General features: G+C 38.7%; 1 protein-coding gene across 1 annotated transcript in view; it reads right to left on the bottom strand.

The window, feature by feature from the left end:
• The window catches only part of LOC124158737 (small subunit processome component 20 homolog), a 63,590-nt gene that overhangs the window by 43,802 nt on the left and 706 nt on the right, over positions 1-19,082 (bottom strand). The window contains exons 3-6 of the mRNA XM_046534005.1: positions 18,438-19,056; positions 6,262-6,531; positions 5,721-6,065; positions 3,318-3,447 (exon numbers count right to left, since the gene is read on the bottom strand). Of these exons, the coding sequence (XP_046389961.1) occupies positions 3,318-3,447; positions 5,721-6,065; positions 6,262-6,531; positions 18,438-19,056 (1,364 nt within the window). The remainder of the gene's footprint in view (positions 1-3,317; positions 3,448-5,720; positions 6,066-6,261; positions 6,532-18,437; positions 19,057-19,082) is intronic.

The raw sequence follows: 19,082 nt of genomic DNA, 5'->3' as shown, positions 1-19,082 counted from the left end.
TATGCATCAACTGTACCAAATCCTCATCCAATGGACTAATTTTGGAAACCTTCAACCTGTATGCATGAGCATACACCATGGGAAATAAAAAATTATGTACCTTGTTCTGAATTACAGTAAATTCCGGTTATTACGCGCCTCACTTTACCGCGGTTTCGGATATACCGCGGGTCTCACCATGTCCCCCGAGATGATTACATTGACCTTTTTTTTGAGGTAGGTAACTTTGTGGCGAATTTTATCTCGGCGTGACTACCGACGCGTCGCAACTTCAAGCGACTGTATTAACGCGGCTGGCGACGTATTCCATACATTGTTTCGTAGCCATAAAAAAAACTCGGTAATGCCTGATCGGTCATTGTGTCTTGTGAACTCGAGCTGAAAAGTGTGTTGCACGGCTATAATAATTTTCGAGATTCTGGGAGATTGAGATAATTCTCATTCGTACGTTCGCACCGCGGCGCTCAAACCAAGGTTGGTACTCAATGCTCACAGGCTTCGAGCATTTAATAATGAATGGGCTGTTTTACCTTTGTCTTAATATGAATATGAAAATTACTTTTTTACGAAAATTTTGATTGATTTTAGGGTTAAAACGATGTCTGCCAAAAGGAAAACTTACACAATAAAAGAAAAGTTGGGCATAATCGACAGAGTGAAACGCGGTGATTCAAAATCAAGTTTATTCAGGGAGTTTGGTGTTCCTGAAGGAACTATTCGTGGTTGGATGAAAGAAGAAGATAAATTACGATCATTCGTTGATCAAGTGGATGACGAAATAGGACTTGATAGAAAAAAGGCCAGATTGAGTGCTGCTGGTGATGTGGATGAATGTTTGTACACGTGGTTTGTTCAGAAGCGCAGTGAAGGTGTTCCATTATCCGGTCCACTTTTACAAGCACAGGCAATTAAATTAAATAAACAAATAGGTGGTGCTCATGATTTTGTTGCTTCTGCTGGCTGGCTATCGAGGTGGAAAATTCGCCACGGGATAGCGCAAGTTAACATGCAAGGTGAATCTCGTTCCAGTGACAGTGAAGCAGCTAGAGAATTCTGTGGGACTTTACGCAAGATGATTGATGAGGGTGAGTACACTGAAGAGCAATTGTATAACTGCGATGAAACCGCTCTCTACTACAGATTGCTTCCAACAAAATCACTTGATATTAAGAAGTCGGCAAATAAATCCGGAATAAAAATGAGCAAAGAAAGAGTGACTTTATTACTGTGCGCGAACAAATCAGGAAGTCACAAGTTAAAACCTCTGTGTATTGGTAAAAATCGAAGTCCTCGGTGCTTCAAGCACGTTAATATGACAGCACTACCCATAAATTACAAAAACAGTCAGAATGCCTGGATGACTCGAGACATTTTTTTATCTTGGTTCAATGAAGATTTTGTTCCATCGGTTAAGAGCCACTTAAGATCAAAAAAGTTAGAAGAGAAGGCTCTACTTCTGTTAGATAACTGTCCGGCCCATCCGTCTTCTGAGCTCTTGATATCGAGGGATGGCAAAATAGTGGCTTCGTTTTTACCAAAAAATACGACAGCTCTTATTCAGCCCATGGATCAAGGGATAATTAGAGCATTTAAAGCCCATTATCGGCGGGAATTGCTCACTAGTGTCATAAATTCAGAACTGCAGGTACAAGAATATCTGAAAACAGTCACCCTGAAGAATATGGCTTATAATATTGGATTGGCATGGAAGAAAATAACTTCAGCTACAATCCTAAATTGCTGGTCAAAGTGCGAGTATACAGCGGGCGATAGCATGGAAGACGAAGACGAGTTTTTGGGTTTCACGGAAGAGGACGCACGTGAAGCTTCAGATGTTCTTTCTAATAAACTATTTGTGAGTGATCTCGAGGCCTGGGTTCGCGAAGATGAGGAAACTCCTGTATCTGCTTATAAGAGTGACGAAGAAATTGTGGCCGCAGTCCAGAGCCGCGCAAAAACAGCTGCATCATCGGAAGATGAGAGCGAGAGTGAAGAAGACGAATGTGAGGTCGAGATGCCAAAAATCGGCCATTTATTACATAATATAAGTGAATTGATGAATTGGTTGGAGGGACAAAGTGATTGCGATAGTATTCATCTGTTGCACTTACAGGCATAAAAAATTACATGACAAAGAAAAGCCATCAACTATCGCGGCAAAAGAAAATATCCGAGTATTTTACTAACTCCCGTTAAAGTAGAGCGTCTAAATCATAAAATAAATATTTTAATAATGTATTACGCTAATAAATTGGCTATAAAAATTACCTTTAAGGGTTTTTTTATTGCTTCCCACGTATTTCCCGTTATAACGCGGTTGTCCGATAACGCGGGTGTAAACTATGTCCCCCTAGACCCGCGTTATAACCGAATTTTACTGTAGTATAATGAAACATTTGTGAGGACATGCCTGTAGCATGCAGGGATATTATTATTACTACACATATAACTATAAAATATGATAGGGTATCCTCATTTACTATAAGTTAACTTAACCGACATTGATCTTGACTCCCTGACTATTATTGATTCATCATCCTAAGTTACAGCTAAGACTAGCCTGAGTATATGCAAGAGATATGAGAGAAACAAACCTAAAGGGTCAAAATCACAAAATTGAAATTCATGAATAGTCTAAAACTGTCCTGAAAAGCACTATCAATTCTAGTCACTAAGTTATGCTCTAAGTTGGGGCCCATGTAGCCTCCCAATAGCTGTATGCATATTCATAATCTATGCCTACAGGGTCTTCTCTAATGGAAGCTTAGATAACATAATAATTTAATAGCCCCCTCTAGAAAAAAATTATTAGGCAAGAAATTTTTCGCTACAATTATTAGATAAAAAAAAACCCCGCATAACAAATTTTTGACTTGAAACTGCACAAATTTTCTAGTATCTCAGAGCTTTCTATTAGCCTACTCTCTCTCAGATACTATACCTTTCTGCCCTTTCAAACCTTGGGATCAAAATGGCTCAGGAGGTTGGGACAGAGCATTTCAGCCAGGCCATCACTTAGTAAATTTCTTTTGCAATTGAAAAAAAGAACAAGCTAGCATTATGTGCCACATTTGAAAAGTGGATAGTATTGGTTTTAGGGGCCAAGTCATGGGAAATGTATGCATGTAAGTTACAATTTACTTGATCTTGACTTGTCTGAACAATCAGAGCTACCAACTTTAATGGCTGCAAATGATGACACAGGAATAAATGACCTTAAAAACTAACAACCTATATGCAAAACAATAAATGGCTTTGGCGAAATCCCCCCAGCAAAATAATATGATAATGAAAACTCGATAATTATTGTAACTTACCCAAACTTTTAGGTCGATAATTGCAACAGTGTGACATCAAATGAGGCAGAATAAGTGTCTCAAATCCAGAGAAATCAACAGTTCTTCTTACAAACATCATAACAACATCAGCATGACGATACATTAGTACCTGAAAAAAATAAAACATACCCTACTTAGCTCCTGCACAAGGTGATGCCAATCATTATCAGCACTGACTTGCTTTTCAGTATACAGTAGACTCTCGTTATTACAAACAACCTTATTATGAAGTTCTTGTTGTTACGAGGCAAATTGTTGGCCCCGACAAAACAGCCTATCCAATCTACGGTAAAAGAAACGTTATTACGAAATTACGAACCGCAGTACTGATCCTACCGGCTACAAAAAGAATTATATTGCGAAGTTCCATAAATAAACAACGGCATTTAGGTGGATATACACAGTGCTACGTTATAACCGTCGCATGATGTTTAAGTTCTCCTCGTTCACTGTGCGCAAGTGCGTCAATCACGGTTCTTTCTTCAGTATGCATCCAACATCATATGACACGCTTCATTTCTGTGGAATCATGGTAACCCACTCATTACTGCTCGTAAATTGAATGTAAAGTAAGTCCTCTTCTAAACCCTTTTACTGCCACCAGGCCGATATATTGGCCCTTGCTGGTTGACCAAAAACTGCCAGGGGCCGATTTATCGGCCCAACATATTTTACTTTTTTTCACGATTGTGGCCTTTTCAACGGCTGTAATTTACGTAAATCCTCATAATCTATCTGTGGCTATAAGATATAAATACATCTTAAGCATTGGGAAAAAATCTAGATGCATTAAATAAAATTAAGTATCTGAAAAATTTCAAAATCTGAAACGTTGCAAATTCTGGAAAAAAGCCTTGACAGTCTTCGCACATCCCACCCAAAATGGGCTGGCAGTAAAAGGATTGAGAATACACGATTTACGAACTTTCAGCGATACGAAAATTGGATCAGTTCAAGCGTGCCAGAAATTTCAAATTTGGCACCTTACGAGCTGCCAATGCGACACGGTGTGGCGTGAAGGAACTCCCACTTTGGGGATTATCTGAACTAAGTATCACATCTGACGTTAAGGCAGGAATGTTCAGCGTTTCGCCTGGTCTTCCTTCCTGCAGACAGCAATTTTTTTTGGCTCTAGCAGCATTGCACGGCCTGCTAGATCAGTTCATTACAATGGTGAGTTCACGCACAATTATAATGCAGTGTTGCATTCTGCAGGATAACCGCACTTCTTGCTACCTTGCATAGCTTTAAGAACAAAAGATTCCCAAAAGAAACATTCATACGAACTTCGTTATTACGAACATCTGGTTTTTTGATCCCGTGAACTTCGTAATAACGAGAGTCTACTGTATACCCTTGTTTTTCATTGTGCTAAACTAAGAAATACCTTCATCACCTGCAAGCCATGCCCCACATTGGAATATAATTTGTTTGCAATAAAATTTCCCCATACGAAATACCTTAAAAAATGCACTCTAACCCACTAATTAAGGAAGATTAAAAATATTATAACATTTGAGACAGGAAGAGGGTATTGTATAGCTTAAAAAGTCAATTGGATAGGGAAAAAATTGAGCTTATTTTCTTATCCAGGAGTTATAAGTGTAAGACAATGAAATGGCTGTTCCCCAGATCATCATGGATTGGATCATCATCCCTAATGGGATCTCTAAAAATTAAAACTAGTAGCAAGCCCTTCATGACTACACTTAATGAAAAAAGGGCCAAAATTAAGAACTAGATACAGTGAAACCTCGATATAACGACACCCCACGGTGCACTAATAAACACTCGCTATAGCGAATTGTCGCTTTACCGGAGGTGGAGCAAATAATAGCCAATATACCTGTTGCGAACAGATATACAGGAACAGGAGTGGTGCGGTGACAGATAAGCATCTATCCGATAAACGTTAGCATAAATCCAGACGAAAGGCGATGTTTTTTTGCATCACTAAATTTCCTTACTCAAATAACGACTAACTATTCAAACAATTTATAAGCGCCGTACTGAATAAAAATCATGCAAAGCATTGTTTCGTCATCATTATATTTATCAAACGACAGTTTACCACATAAATTTGAGACTGAGCACTCCATTAACTTCATTTCTAACAGATCGCTAGCAATTACAGAGGTTAAGGAGTCTTCATGAAAGTCTTCCGGCGGTGAAACCCTCGCTATGGCGAGAGCCAACACCGAAAGGGTCTCGTAAAAACGAATTTTTTAACACGCTTATTATAGGGTGAATTGACGGTGCATCGGCTATCTCTCGTAATAACGAGGGTGTCGTTATAGCCCATACTCGCTTTAACGAGGTTCCCGTGTACATAGATCTTAGATTCCCCCAGTTATTATCTTTAATTAATAAAATGAAACTTACTTGGTTAGAAAGCTTGGCAGCAACATCTTGCTCCAACCTAAATTTCCCTTGAGCCACAGCAGGTGAGGACAATACAGATCCAACCACCTCACTAACATATACAGCAATACTTTCATTTAATGATGGGATTCTCAGAATGCCAGTCAGCAAATTTGCAAGCTGATTAGATAGAGAAATGCTGGGCTGCTTGGAGGCAAAAATTCCTTGCTTGATGTCTGAAAGCAACCACTGTCCACGGTTGAAGTCAATAACAGAATGCAGAAAAGCTATTGAGTGTTTAAGGTTAATCACTTGCTTCAAATTCTTCTTTACTTTGTATTCTGCTGCACACTTATTCACCACATCCTATAAAAAAAATACCCATCACAAGGAACATAAATTATTTTTTGTCATCAACTTTGGTGGCTTAATTCCACAGTACGGATTCATTTGAGAGGATTGGGGAGTATTTCCAAGGGTAAACTCGAAAAAAATAGAAGACTAGCCTGAATAGCCATTTTTACAAAAATCTGATGAAGGTATGGTGAAGATATTTACTCACAATTAACACTTTCCACAGTAAATAGGCTTCCTTCTCAGGTTTGATTATTGACAGCAAATTGATCAGTGTGTGTTTAACCAGTTGGAATGAAATACTCTTTTCATCCTCACTGACTTCATCTCCAAGTTCAGCAGGAGAATCAGAGGGGTCACATGAGGCCTTACAGGAGAACTGAAGCAGCAAGGGGAGCATAGACTCAGCGCAGCTGTGGAAGTGCCCCTGAACTCCTCTCATTACCTCTGCTAATAGCTGGCCAGTTCGTGGTATGCCCTGCAACAAAAAATATTTTATAAAGGGAAAAATTATGCATACTGCAAAACAATACCTAGTTTTAATAAATAAAAAATTGTAAATTTTACAGAAAGGAGTAATAAAAATGGTAATATAATTCTTAGGATGTACAGGTACTAAATTTTTTTAGGTAAGTATGCCAGTGTCTAGAAGTTTTGGTAACAGAGCTGCCAGTAGGCTCAGAAATCTGCAGACAAAAAGCGCTATAATCAAACCTCTGTAAGAATCCTTGATACAGTTGATAGATTGTTTGATTGTCTTGGCCTGGGAGTTTCACCAGGCAACCAAACCCCTCCCTTTCCTCTACCACTTCCTCATAGATAAAAGGACCTACTCAACTTGGTGAAACTTAGTGTACTAAATATGTATGTATTATGATACAACAAACCAAGCAATGTACCAATAAATTAAGTGTACAATTGTGCACCATCATCTTTAGTTAAAAGTGTGGTCCAGTGTTCAAATGTAAGGTGGTTCAGCAAATGAACCAAGACCCCTAACCTGAAATTGAGTAGGCAAACACTCACCTATCCTCAGCAACTTCTCTCATTACCTCTGCTTTGAGCTAGCTGCTAGAGTAACCTCTCCAGTTTGAGATGGTGCTTGGTCATAGTTGAACAGAATTTGCCTATGGCTATGAGGGGCCTATTTAATTTTTTAGCTTGAGAGAATGTAAGGATTGACTGTGCGCAACCGCAACTTTGTGACTATGAATGAGTTAGTGACACATTTTCCTTTCCCCCTATTTTTCTTCTTTCCACACCCTGTCAAGTATGACCCCTCATCCTCCTCAGCCGATCAAGTGGCCTAAAAAAGTGAGCTCAGGTTTTTTATTTCCATACCACCAAAAACAGTTCTATGTATATGGCCTTAACATGTCAACATTTAAACATGCACAAAAAACCATGCCCTGGCTAGGGGTAACTTAGGGGGCGGGACTCGAACCCGTGACCTCCTGTTTGGCAAGCGAGGGCTTTACCCGCCGCCACTATTCATTGATGAGCACCAGACAAAATTGAGGATCATCTTCCTGTTCTTTGCTATGCGTGGCAATGAGTAATTAGACAAACAGGGCTGCAGGGAGGCTGACAAGTTATATGGGAGGGGTCAATCCCCCAAATTCAATGGAAAGCTAGACAAAAAGAAGGATTTGGTTGGCCAAAATCTGGATCTGGGGCCACTCAAATCTCTTGATTGTGAATAACTCTTAATGCAGCCCCAACCAATCCATAACCCAAAGCCATAACCACCATTGGTGATGATGTGAGGCTAAGTGGCCAGACGCATCCAGCCGGCAAAAGTTGTCCAATGGCACTTTAAAAGGAGGGGCGGAGAACCCGGCACCAACATGGTTTGCAACCAATCGCTGTCCCCCAAATGTACCTCACACCCTCGCTTAGTCATACAACGTCACATGCATGTGAAGCACTGAAACAAGCCTGAACCTCCAAAACAAGCCCCTTTCTGCGAATCGCCAAAACAAAGGATTCTTCCTTTGGATCCTTCACGCTTGTCTTCCCTTCTGGCTGGTTTCTTCACAAAACCCTTTTGTTAACACGTGATGTGGGCATTTCCTTTTCTTACCTGGCAACCTAGCCCCCTACCCCTTCTAGCTGTCAACGGACAACTCTCGGCGGCCGGACTAAGTTCTCCCTTCCCCAATATCCCGCAAGGAGGAGACGCAACTGTGAAGAAAGACACTAAGTTTGTGAGTATATTTTCTAACGCGGAATTTCTACTGCAACCCCTTCACGTCTTGACAACAGAACCCTGAACACCTCATCAAAGACCCGCTTCCCTGTCTAGGACTTAACTTTTCTACGTAGTAGCAGAGCTGGAGGCCACATAACTTTATGCTATTGGTTGAAAAAATGTAATGAGAATACAAAAGCTAAGAGATAAGCTATATTTGCTAACGGCTTCCGGGTACAGCTGCGTGTTGCGCTTTGTCGTGCAAGCTTTCGCGACCGTTACAGGACGCATCATCAGGCGATGAATGAAATTACGGAATTGGTCGTCAATTAATATACTCGTCCAACCTCCCCCATCCACCGGAGTAGTGGGGGAGGAGGGCGGAGAGAGAGTTCTGCTGTCCTTGTCCTGCGAGAGCTCTGCTGACGTCAGCTCTGCCTTCCTCCCCCACTACTCCGGTGGATGGGGGAGGTTGGACGAGTACTTTAATTGACCACCAATTCCGTGATTTCATTCATCGCCTGGTGATGCATCCTGTAACGGTCGCGAAAGCTTGCACGACAAAGCGCAACACACAGCTGCACCCGGGAGCCGTTAGCAAAGATGCCTCTTGCTGCGAAAACCTACATTCAAAGATAAGCTATATTTTCAACAAAATATAAAAAACATGTACCCTGTACTTATATGTACCTATTATCCCATCTAGAAGTAGCTGTGTTGATTCACAATTGGTGTTTCCATTTGAACCTGTTGATAAGGTAGGTTACCTCAGATAAGGCATTATGTCTAGAAACTTCAAATTAGTCAAATTTCTCACACTGAGAGGAATCCTCAAGAACGGATCTGCACCCATACCAAATGTGTGAAATTAACATGCCCTAGCTTAGTAATTCGCGATCTCCAATCTCACCTGTACTGACTATAGATGAAGTACCAAGCATACTGTACTCTATCCCTTGACTTCTTCTATAAAAAACAAATTATTAGAAAATTACCTAAGATTTTACAGGAAGACCTCATTTTTAAATAATCAGGGGTTATCTAAATATAATACAGGAGGAGATATCACTTATAAACTAAAAATAGGTTCATTCCTCATCAAGATATGCTTTCAAATATCAAATTTCCAACGGGATGTTGCAGGGTCATTCCACGTCAAATCACCCAGAAATTTTCAAAATGACACCCACCGACTCGGATTTTAATGAAATTTTTGTCACTAGCTACTATCACCTATCTAATGACCCATGTAAAATATTTCCTCTCTCACTCTCATAGTTTGCAAGATATGAGGAGTCGAAGTTTGAGATGTTTGCTCAGAAGTGGTGCTCGTGGGAGTCAAATTCCAGAGTGCAGGGCACAGGGTAAAAATTCATAACTCAGAAACCACATAATATATTTGAATGAAATTTTGACCCCTTGTCTATCCAAGTACATAGCTTCCATAGTAATGTCTTTTATTCCCCTTGCATTGTTATGTTAGCCAAAATGATGTCAACAGTTGTTAATTAGCCGATTTTTTTAGCTCAAAAACATTACTTCATATTTTCAGAATTATCACCAAAAGGCAGAGCAGTTAACTCATCCAATTTGTTTTTAATTGAAGGTTAATATGTGCTCCAATATACTGTGAAATAAAAATGGTGGTGTTTTGACTGCCACCATGAGTATTTCAGGTTTTACTTTTTTTCTGCCCCCGTGAGAGGGATTTTGGACACGTACTGTAAGATAATAAGTAAAAGAGTATCCATACCTCCATGAGGATATATTTGAAATATTGGTCAGTAAATCTAAGACCAAACATGTAGTCTAGTGAATGTGGCTCTTGTTCATACAATTGTTTTTAATAACAATACTTGGCTTGTGGCAGCTGAGGGGAAAAGAGTCCAAATGGCTCAGAAATGTGAAATGATGCTTTTTTTCCTGGAATTTACCCATTTTTCAAGTGTTTAGTTTATGGAAAAATTGGTATCAAAATACATTAGACTCTTACTGTGCATTAGAGGATAAATGGAAATACTAATTCAAATAAAATTATTTAAATAATACACTTCAATGTGTTTAAGGCATCTCCTGAACATCTCTAGAGGCTCTCACGGGCAACTAAACGCTTAACAATACCACTAATTCCATCACATGGGGATTTTCCATGGCTTGTAGCAAAGAATGTCCATGATGACATTAAGGAGAAATCCTGGTAATGCTTGCAAAGATTGAGAAATTTTTTGCAGCTCTTGTACCGTCCTGCACAACCATCACTAAAGTAACTCAATTTTTTGACTAAAGTAAATTTTTCCTTAACAAAGCAAAATATTATTCTTTGGGTTTCATGAACAAAAGCTACACCATGCTCCAAATCATCTGACAAGATGCATAAACTGGAAATAATAAGCTGTTTAGTCAGGTGATCTTGAGTATAAATCACAACAGGGTGTACCGTACAACTATCACTTGTCCAGTGATACCCTTGTGCCTCATCCTGGATAACATACGAGTAGTTCTCACTGAAGTCAAAGAGAACAGCTGCTTCATGGGGTCCAAGATTTTCTTTCATTTGCTTAAGGTAGTTTGCCTGTACCTTTGTAATAAATGAATGGGGCACCAGTTTGACAAAAATATTTGTTCGGTAACCAGTGGACGAAATCTTCGTGCCACTATGAAAGCTTCGACAGTTAGTCCGGAGAAAAAACAGGATCAACTATCTACTTCAAGTTTTATTCTTCAACCCTTTTTTAAAGAGTCACCACAAAGTAAAACAACAAACCCTTGACTACAAAAAAGTACATAGATACTTTTTTCTGTTGATAAAAAATGGCATTGTCCGCGAATATACGAAATATACATTTCATGGAAATCTTAACACTCCCCCTCGGACAATACCTGTTTTGAAAAATGCAATAATCATTTCACCTTCAATCTCTGAATGAGTACCAAACAACACAAGACATTATAATTATAAAATATTCAAACATCTTAAATTCTATTGTACAGATCCTTAAGTCCTATCATCTTTGATAGCACTTTGATTCTTGTCCCTGGCAGTCTTTTAGTAAATATATCCGCAGTATTCTTGTCTGATGGTACATATATAAAATACACCATTTTTTCTTTGACTTGTTCCATGATGAAATGGTATTTAACAAAGAAATGTTTGTTTCCTTCAGTTATAACATCATTTTTGGCAATGGCAATGGAACTCTCATTATCACAATATATAACACAAGGTTTAGGCATTAAACATCCTTGATTAATTTCTATTAACAACTCTGATAACCATACTATTTCAGTTACACACTCATACAATGCAATAAACTCTGCATGAGTTGATGAGGTTGCCATGCATTTTTGCTTCCTTGCTCGCCAGATAAATGGAGCCCCTGCTAAAGAAATATGATATCCTGTAATGGACTTACAATAACCTTTACTGCCTGCCCAGTCTGCATCAGAGTATGCATTAATTTTACTTTGACATTTTTGATAACATAAAGCATAACCTCTAGTCTTAGACAAAAATCTAAACATATGCTTGACATTTTTCCAATCAGTTTGACATGGCTCCTCCATATACTGACTTAAAATACACACAGCATAGGAAATGTCTGGTCTTGTATTTCCAGACAAATGCAACAAACAGCCTATTGCTTTTCGATACAAATAATTGCTTATTTGGTTTTCGACATCTCTCTCTTGAAAATCTACTGGTAAAGGAGTATTCACCCCATGACAATCTTGCATCTCGAATTCTTCCAACATATATTTTATATAATTCTCCTGATCAATATATACCACACTTCTTTCAGGTCTCTGTATTCTGATGGACAAAATATTATGGGCTGAACCAAGATCCTTGACTCCTACATGCTTACCTAGATAACTCTTAAACTGTGATATCTTGTCCTTCGTTCCGACAAGCAACATATCATCAACATAAACCCCTACTTTAAGGTCAGACATGCTAAAAATACATGGATCACTTAAACACTGTTTTAATCCATACACAGACAAAATTGAGCTTAGATGCAAATACCAATTTCTACCTGATTGCTTTAAACCGTATATACTCTTTTTTAACTTACATACATAAAACTTTCTATCAACCGTTATATTCTCTCCGAGATATTTTGGTATCTCCATGTACACATCCTCTTCTAATTTACTGTTTAAATATGCCCCTACAATATCCAACTGATCCATTTCTAAATCTGTCTCAACAGCAATAGCTATAAGAAGCCTCAGACTTTTCTTTTGAATAACAGGACTAAATGTGTCATGGTAATCAACTCCATGATTTGACCATATCCCTGAGCAACTAACCTTGCCTTGAACTTTATAATTTCCCCTTTATCATTACGTTTCAAAGCAAACACCCATTTTGAACCTACAATATTTAATCCCTCTGGTCTTGGCACTATTTCCCATGTTCCTTGGTCTGACAAAACTTTTACTTCTTCTTGCATTGCCTGTTCCCAAAACTCAGAATCTTTACTATTAAAAGCCTCTGTTACTGTCCCTGGAATGGAAGTACACTCAATACTTGCATGAGCATAGTTGCAGCTTTGACAAGATGTTGGCTTCCTAACACGCTTTGACCTCCTTGGAATGGACTGGCTTGGTACCTCACCAGCAACCTCACCAGGGTCAAGGTTTGTCACTGGTACCTCTAAATTAGTAACTGTGGGGTAGACCACCAAGACAGGCTGTTCAACGTCATCCTCCAAAACTGCAACACGAGGTGCTGCCTCCTCTGGTATCTCAGGCACTGCTCCCCCTGAAACTGAATCTGGGACCACTGGAGTCAGACCTGGGATCACCACCGGGTGTGATGAAATTTGGTTTGATTTAGTCTCCTCAGCTTTTCCATCGCCTGTGAAAACATAGCCTTGTTCCACAATGTCTTCTCCTGGATCAGGTTCGCCATCGCTGTCTAGATCGGGAATCTTGATATCATCTCGGCTCATCTTGAAAGGAAATTTTGATTCGTTGAACCTGACATCTCTGCTGATTATTACTTTCTTCTTTTTCAGACTCCAAAGTCGATATCCTTTGATGCCCTCTTCATATCCTAACATGATGCTTTCTTCTCCTCTGGGACTCAATTTTCCATCTCTTGTCTCTCTTGGCTGCCATGCCCATGCCTGGCATCCAAAAACTCTTAGATAGTTATAATCTATCTCTTTTAGTTCCCGTCCTTTCCACAAACTCATTGGAATATTGCTATTCCGTGCAGAAGTAGGAGACAAATTTCTGAGATGTACAGCAGTCATGAGAGCTTCTCCCCAAAATCTTTTATGAAGACCAGATTTTATCAGTAAACATCTCGTTGTATTCAGAATAGTTTCGTTGTACCTCTCAGATAGCCCATTTTGCTGTGGAGTATATGCCACTGAGAAACGATGTAAGATTCCACATTCTTCCAGGTGTACTGAGAATTTTTTATCTGTGTATTCTCCACCATTGTCACTCTGGAATTCCTTAATTTTCCTATCGTGCAGGCACTCCACTCTACGTTGAAATTTATTGAAATTTTCAAATACTTCTGACTTCTTTTTCAATAAGTAGACCATAGAATACCTTGTAAAATCATCAATAAATGTGACAAAGTACTTAGCTCCGTTTAAAGTCTTGGGTGTAAATGGACCTGCCACATCAGAATGGATTCTATCCAAGACCTTGCATGTATATTCTCCACCTATGTTAGGAAATTTTAACCTTTTCATTTTCCCAGCATTACAAGTATCACAATCAAAATGGTTAATTCCACATTTTTTATCCAAAGGAATTCTCTTCATATCGTCTTCATTTAGATGCCCCAGTCTATCATGCCATATTATGGTAGATACTATGGATGCTTTCTTTGTCTCAGAAATAATCTTGACATCTTCAATGCTGACTCCTCCTTCTGTAGTGATGTAATATAAATTATTTACGAGAAATGCCTTTAAGAAAACTTCTCCTTCATCTGATATCTCGTCCACCCCTTGATAACATGAGAACTTCATTCCCTTCTTGTCCAATACTCCTTGTGAAAGCAAATTATCTTTCAAATCAGGGATGTACAGTACATCTGAGAAGTCTATAGTAAAGCCACCACATTCAGTGGAGATCTCCAATTTTATGGTGCCAATTCCTTTGACTTCCAAAGCATATCCATCACCCACAACAACTTGACCAGTTATGGGACAAAGATTTATGAATAAATCTTTTCTATTGGTCATGTGGTCTGATGCTCCACCGTCCAGTATCCATAATCCCGCACCTCCTATACTTTTCTCTTGGTGAGTACACAATGCTTTATATCCTCTTGTGATGACAGAAGCTCGCCCCTTCTTCACAGATTCAAAATTCTGATTCTTCTCTATAGAATTTTGTTTCTTATCAGGGCACTGGAAAGATAGATGTCCCTCTGTTCCACATACATAACAGATGGGAGGATGGCTTTTTCTTCCACCTTTACCTTTGTTCTTTCCTTTCCCTTTAAATCTATTCACTCCATGCTCAGAAAACTCTGATTCCTTTGTGAAACTTCTATTTTGTTTCGGTAACCAGTGGACGAAATCTTCGTGCCACTATGAAAGCTTCGACAGTTAGTCCGGAGAAAAAACAGGATCAACTATCTACTTCAAGTTTTATTCTTCAACCCTTTTTTAAAGAGTCACCACAAAGTAAAACAACAAACCCTTGACTACAAAAAAGTACATAGATACTTTTTTCTGTTGATAAAAAATGGCATTGTCCGCGAATATACGAAATATACATTTCATGGAAATCTTAACACAGTTTTTCCACTCTTTCAATTAAAGTTAATCAGTACTCATCAAATGTCGCAGTGAAGTTCACCAGTTCATATCTGTCCTTGGAAACCCACTGACTGTATGAAACTTCATCTCTGGGGTCACATTGTTCAAACTTTTTCAGCAGTAAGCTTTTCAATTTTTCACGTGAAGGACTCTTAGAGCAATGTCGCAGTATACAGTCCCTATTATTTCTAGAGCACACGAAATAACCAATTAGGTCCTGGCTTGTTTCCTCTATATTACAGGCATTAAGCAGTAGGTTGACATTTTAATGAATTGTGCAAACACACTCTGAATGCATTCCAGGAGATCCTGCTACCACAAACCATTTTGGACCTAGGTTGCAGAATTTAGAAAAGCCAATTTTAATTCTGGGGAAGTCAAATTTAAAAGTGGAATACAATTCCTTCAAGTTAGCAAGTAATAATCTCTTCTGAACATTTACATTTTTGGAGATACTAATGGAATCTTTCTTTCCAGGCATCATTCTGGAGTACTCATCACTTTCATAGAAAGTCCTAACTAATTGTAATGTTTTATTTTTGCCTTCCCTTTTCTCAATTCAGGTGCAGCTAATTTTCCATTGTCTCTGAAAAGTTCTCTTGCTTGGCAGGCAGTGTACTCACTCACATGAAACTCTTCCATTACTTTCTTCCTGCTCCATGAAGTTGGTACCAATGATAACAGATGTACCTTTCCTTGATGAGTGCTTGATGTGTCAACTTTTTGTTTGATTAAGTCTATGAGCACATCCATATCATGAACTTTCTGAAGTAGTTCTTTTGGCAGTTTTGGGTCATCCTTTTCTGGAGATAATTCTTTATCAAGAACTCTTTTAACTTTCCTTTTAAAATTACTGCATGCTGACTCTACTTTCCTTTTAGCGTAGGTTGACATTCTGTGAGATGATATGCCATGAAATTTTAAAGGTGACTCCTCTATATCTTGCAGCGTTCTGTTAAGTAGCTCAGTTGATTTTTCTTGGGATACTGTTGTTTGAAATTTCAAAATACTATCATTGCTGTCTTTATCTACTGCTTCAACATCAGAAAGCTCATTTCCAAACTTGGATTGTTTCTGTACTTCCTCCCTACATGGCTGGCATATTTTCATTCCTGGCACTAATTTCCGAAGAGTTGGGATTTTACAGGACTTTTCTGCAAATTCAAGACTTGCATTTCTCAGTGATTTTGATATTTTCTTCTTGTGGCTCTTAAAAGGATCAAGACAATATATTTGGTAGGTTTCATACTTTTTCAAATAGTATATTCTGTGATGTTCGCAGACATTGGATAGGACTTCCCCAGGTACACCACTTCTGAGCGATAACAGCTGTTTTTGAAGCATACTCATGATCTCAATTTTGTTCAGTTGCACCACTGGTGTGTAGCTTTTTTTGAGGCAATCAGATGCAATTACTTTTCCAATGCTGCACAGTTCAACAATTTGCTCATTTTGAAGCATAGTGGAGACACTAACCTTTTTTAATGTCGAAGTTCACGATGAGCAGCTTCGCCTAACTCATAGCACACACAATTAATGTACTGGTAAATATACACTGATCGTACACACAGAATAAACTTGGACACCCATGGAGCATCTTCACACAAGAAGACTTGGCAGAAGACTAAAAGTGGTACTCTAGAATCTATTTTGATTTATCATGCCCTCACTGTGATACATTGAAACATTTTATTCTTCCTAATGTAGAGGTTGCACTTAATTCTCTTATTCCTTGGGGAGATGGAATAACACTGGAAAGTGAGGCTGAATAGGTGGGATTGTATTACCTTCTCAAGTTTGCCATGTAATACAATCATATGGGAGGCAGGGGAGAAGGGCACATAATGTCAGCATTATCTCTCCCAGTGAAATAGAAATTTAATACTCCAGTTGCCATCAAGGAATGTGGATATTAGTGACAACCTACTGCATATCTATAAGTAATACCATTTGCTCTGCCAGCTCTTCCATCACCAAGGGTCTGGAAGACCGTACTTCTTCTGTGAAAGTGAGGCTAACTTTGTACAACTCCAGTTCAGCGGGACTCATTTAATCACTTTTTCACAGATCTTAACAAACTTGTACGTTGCATGTGCTTATGATGACCACTGGTTTTTTGGATTAGTGATTTCTAAACACGAGGAAGAACATGATGTGAAAGTGAAATTTATGCACCCATATGGAAAATCCCCATGTGATGGAATTGGTGGTACTGTTAAGCGTCTAGTTGCCCGAGAGAGCCTCCAGAGATGTTCAGGAGATGCCTTAAACACATTGAAGTGTATTATTTAAATAATTTTATTTGAATTAGTATTTCCATTTATCCTCTAATGCACAGTAAGAGTCTAATGTATTTTGATACCAATTTTTCCATAAACTAAACACTTGAAAAATGGGTAAATTCCAGGAAAAAAAGCATCATTTCACATTTCTGAGCCATTTGGACTCTTTTCCCCTCAGCTGCCACAAGCCAAGTATTGTTATTAAAAACAATTGTATGAACAAGAGCCACATTCACTAGACTACATGTTTGGTCTTAGATTTACTGACCAATATTTCAAATATATCCTCATGGAGGTATGGATACTCTTTTACTTATTATCTTACAGTATGTGTCCAAAATCCCTCTCACAGGGGCAGAAAAAAAGTAAAACCTGAAATACTCATGGTGGCAGTCAAAACACCACCATTTTTATTTCACAGTATATTGGAGCACATATTAACCTTCAATTAAAAACAAATTGGATGAGTTAACTGCTCTGCCTTTTGGTGATAATTCTGAAAATATGAAGTAATGTTTTTGAGCTAAAAAAATCGGCTAATTAACAACTGTTGACATCATTTTGGCTAACATAACAATGCAAGGGGAATAAAAGACATTACTATGGAAGCTATGTACTTGGATAGACAAGGGGTCAAAATTTCATTCAAATATATTATGTGGTTTCTGAGTTATGAATTTTTACCCTGTGCCCTGCACTCTGGAATTTGACTCCCACGAGCACCACTTCTGAGCAAACATCTCAAACTTCGACTCCTCATATCTTGCAAACTATGAGAGTGAGAGAGGAAATATTTTACATGGGTCATTAGATAGGTGATAGTAGCTAGTGACAAAAATTTCATTAAAATCCGAGTCGGTGGGTGCCATGCCTGGGTGAACTGACATGGAATGACCCTGCATGAATAAATTAAACCGTGAATATTATGTGCTAATAATCGAAGTTTTAATCACTTTAATATTTTCATTAACACATTCATAAGGTCTGAAACCAATATTTGACCAAGTTTACGATTTAACTAATACAGCATACTTCTGAAGTTTAAAGAGTACTGATAGTTGAGTTCGTTATCACTACCAATTATAATTATAAAATACAAAGGGATATCACTTACCGATGTATTACACCTCAATGCAGTGTAAACAGACTGAAGAAAAACAGATTTATCCTTGGCTTTGCGAGCAACGAACGCAAAACTCTGAACGATGAAATCCCGGACGTACTCCGGTGGATTCCTAAGGAGCAGCTTTTCTCGAAGATAAAATTCAGAAACATTTTCTTGATGGTTGTCAGCTTCATCTTTACCATTCTGATCTTTCAGTCGCGTGTCACTGGTAATTTCCTCGGTGATTTCACTGTAGTCACTTTTTTCGTTCGTCACACAAAATCCGGCATCAGTAGATGAGGAATCTAAATTTTCGCAGCTTGCTGAGGGAGTACCACCATCCTTGACGGTTATAGATTTTCCTTTCGTCTTATTTAATTTATCAACCAAAATTAAAGGCAGCAGAAGAGAACCGTATACGTACTCCCAATCTTTGAGCAAAGAACGCCACAGATGCTTGCATAAATGAGCCAAGCATGACAAGCACCATTCCGCGATTTCAGCTTCTTTCTGCCCTCTCCCTTCCGGTGGTATAGGTGCTGTAAGGATATTTATGATCCGTATCATAAATGCTGGGAAATACTGGTAGAAATCATGGCGAAGATCCTTAGCTAACGCAACCACACACCTACAAGCAAACGAGAAAAATGTAAT

Source organism: Ischnura elegans, chromosome 5 (genome assembly GCF_921293095.1).
Source record: "Ischnura elegans chromosome 5, ioIscEleg1.1, whole genome shotgun sequence".
Classification (NCBI taxonomy): Eukaryota; Metazoa; Arthropoda; class Insecta; order Odonata; family Coenagrionidae; genus Ischnura; species Ischnura elegans.
This window is presented reverse-complemented; position numbering and strand designations above follow the sequence as displayed.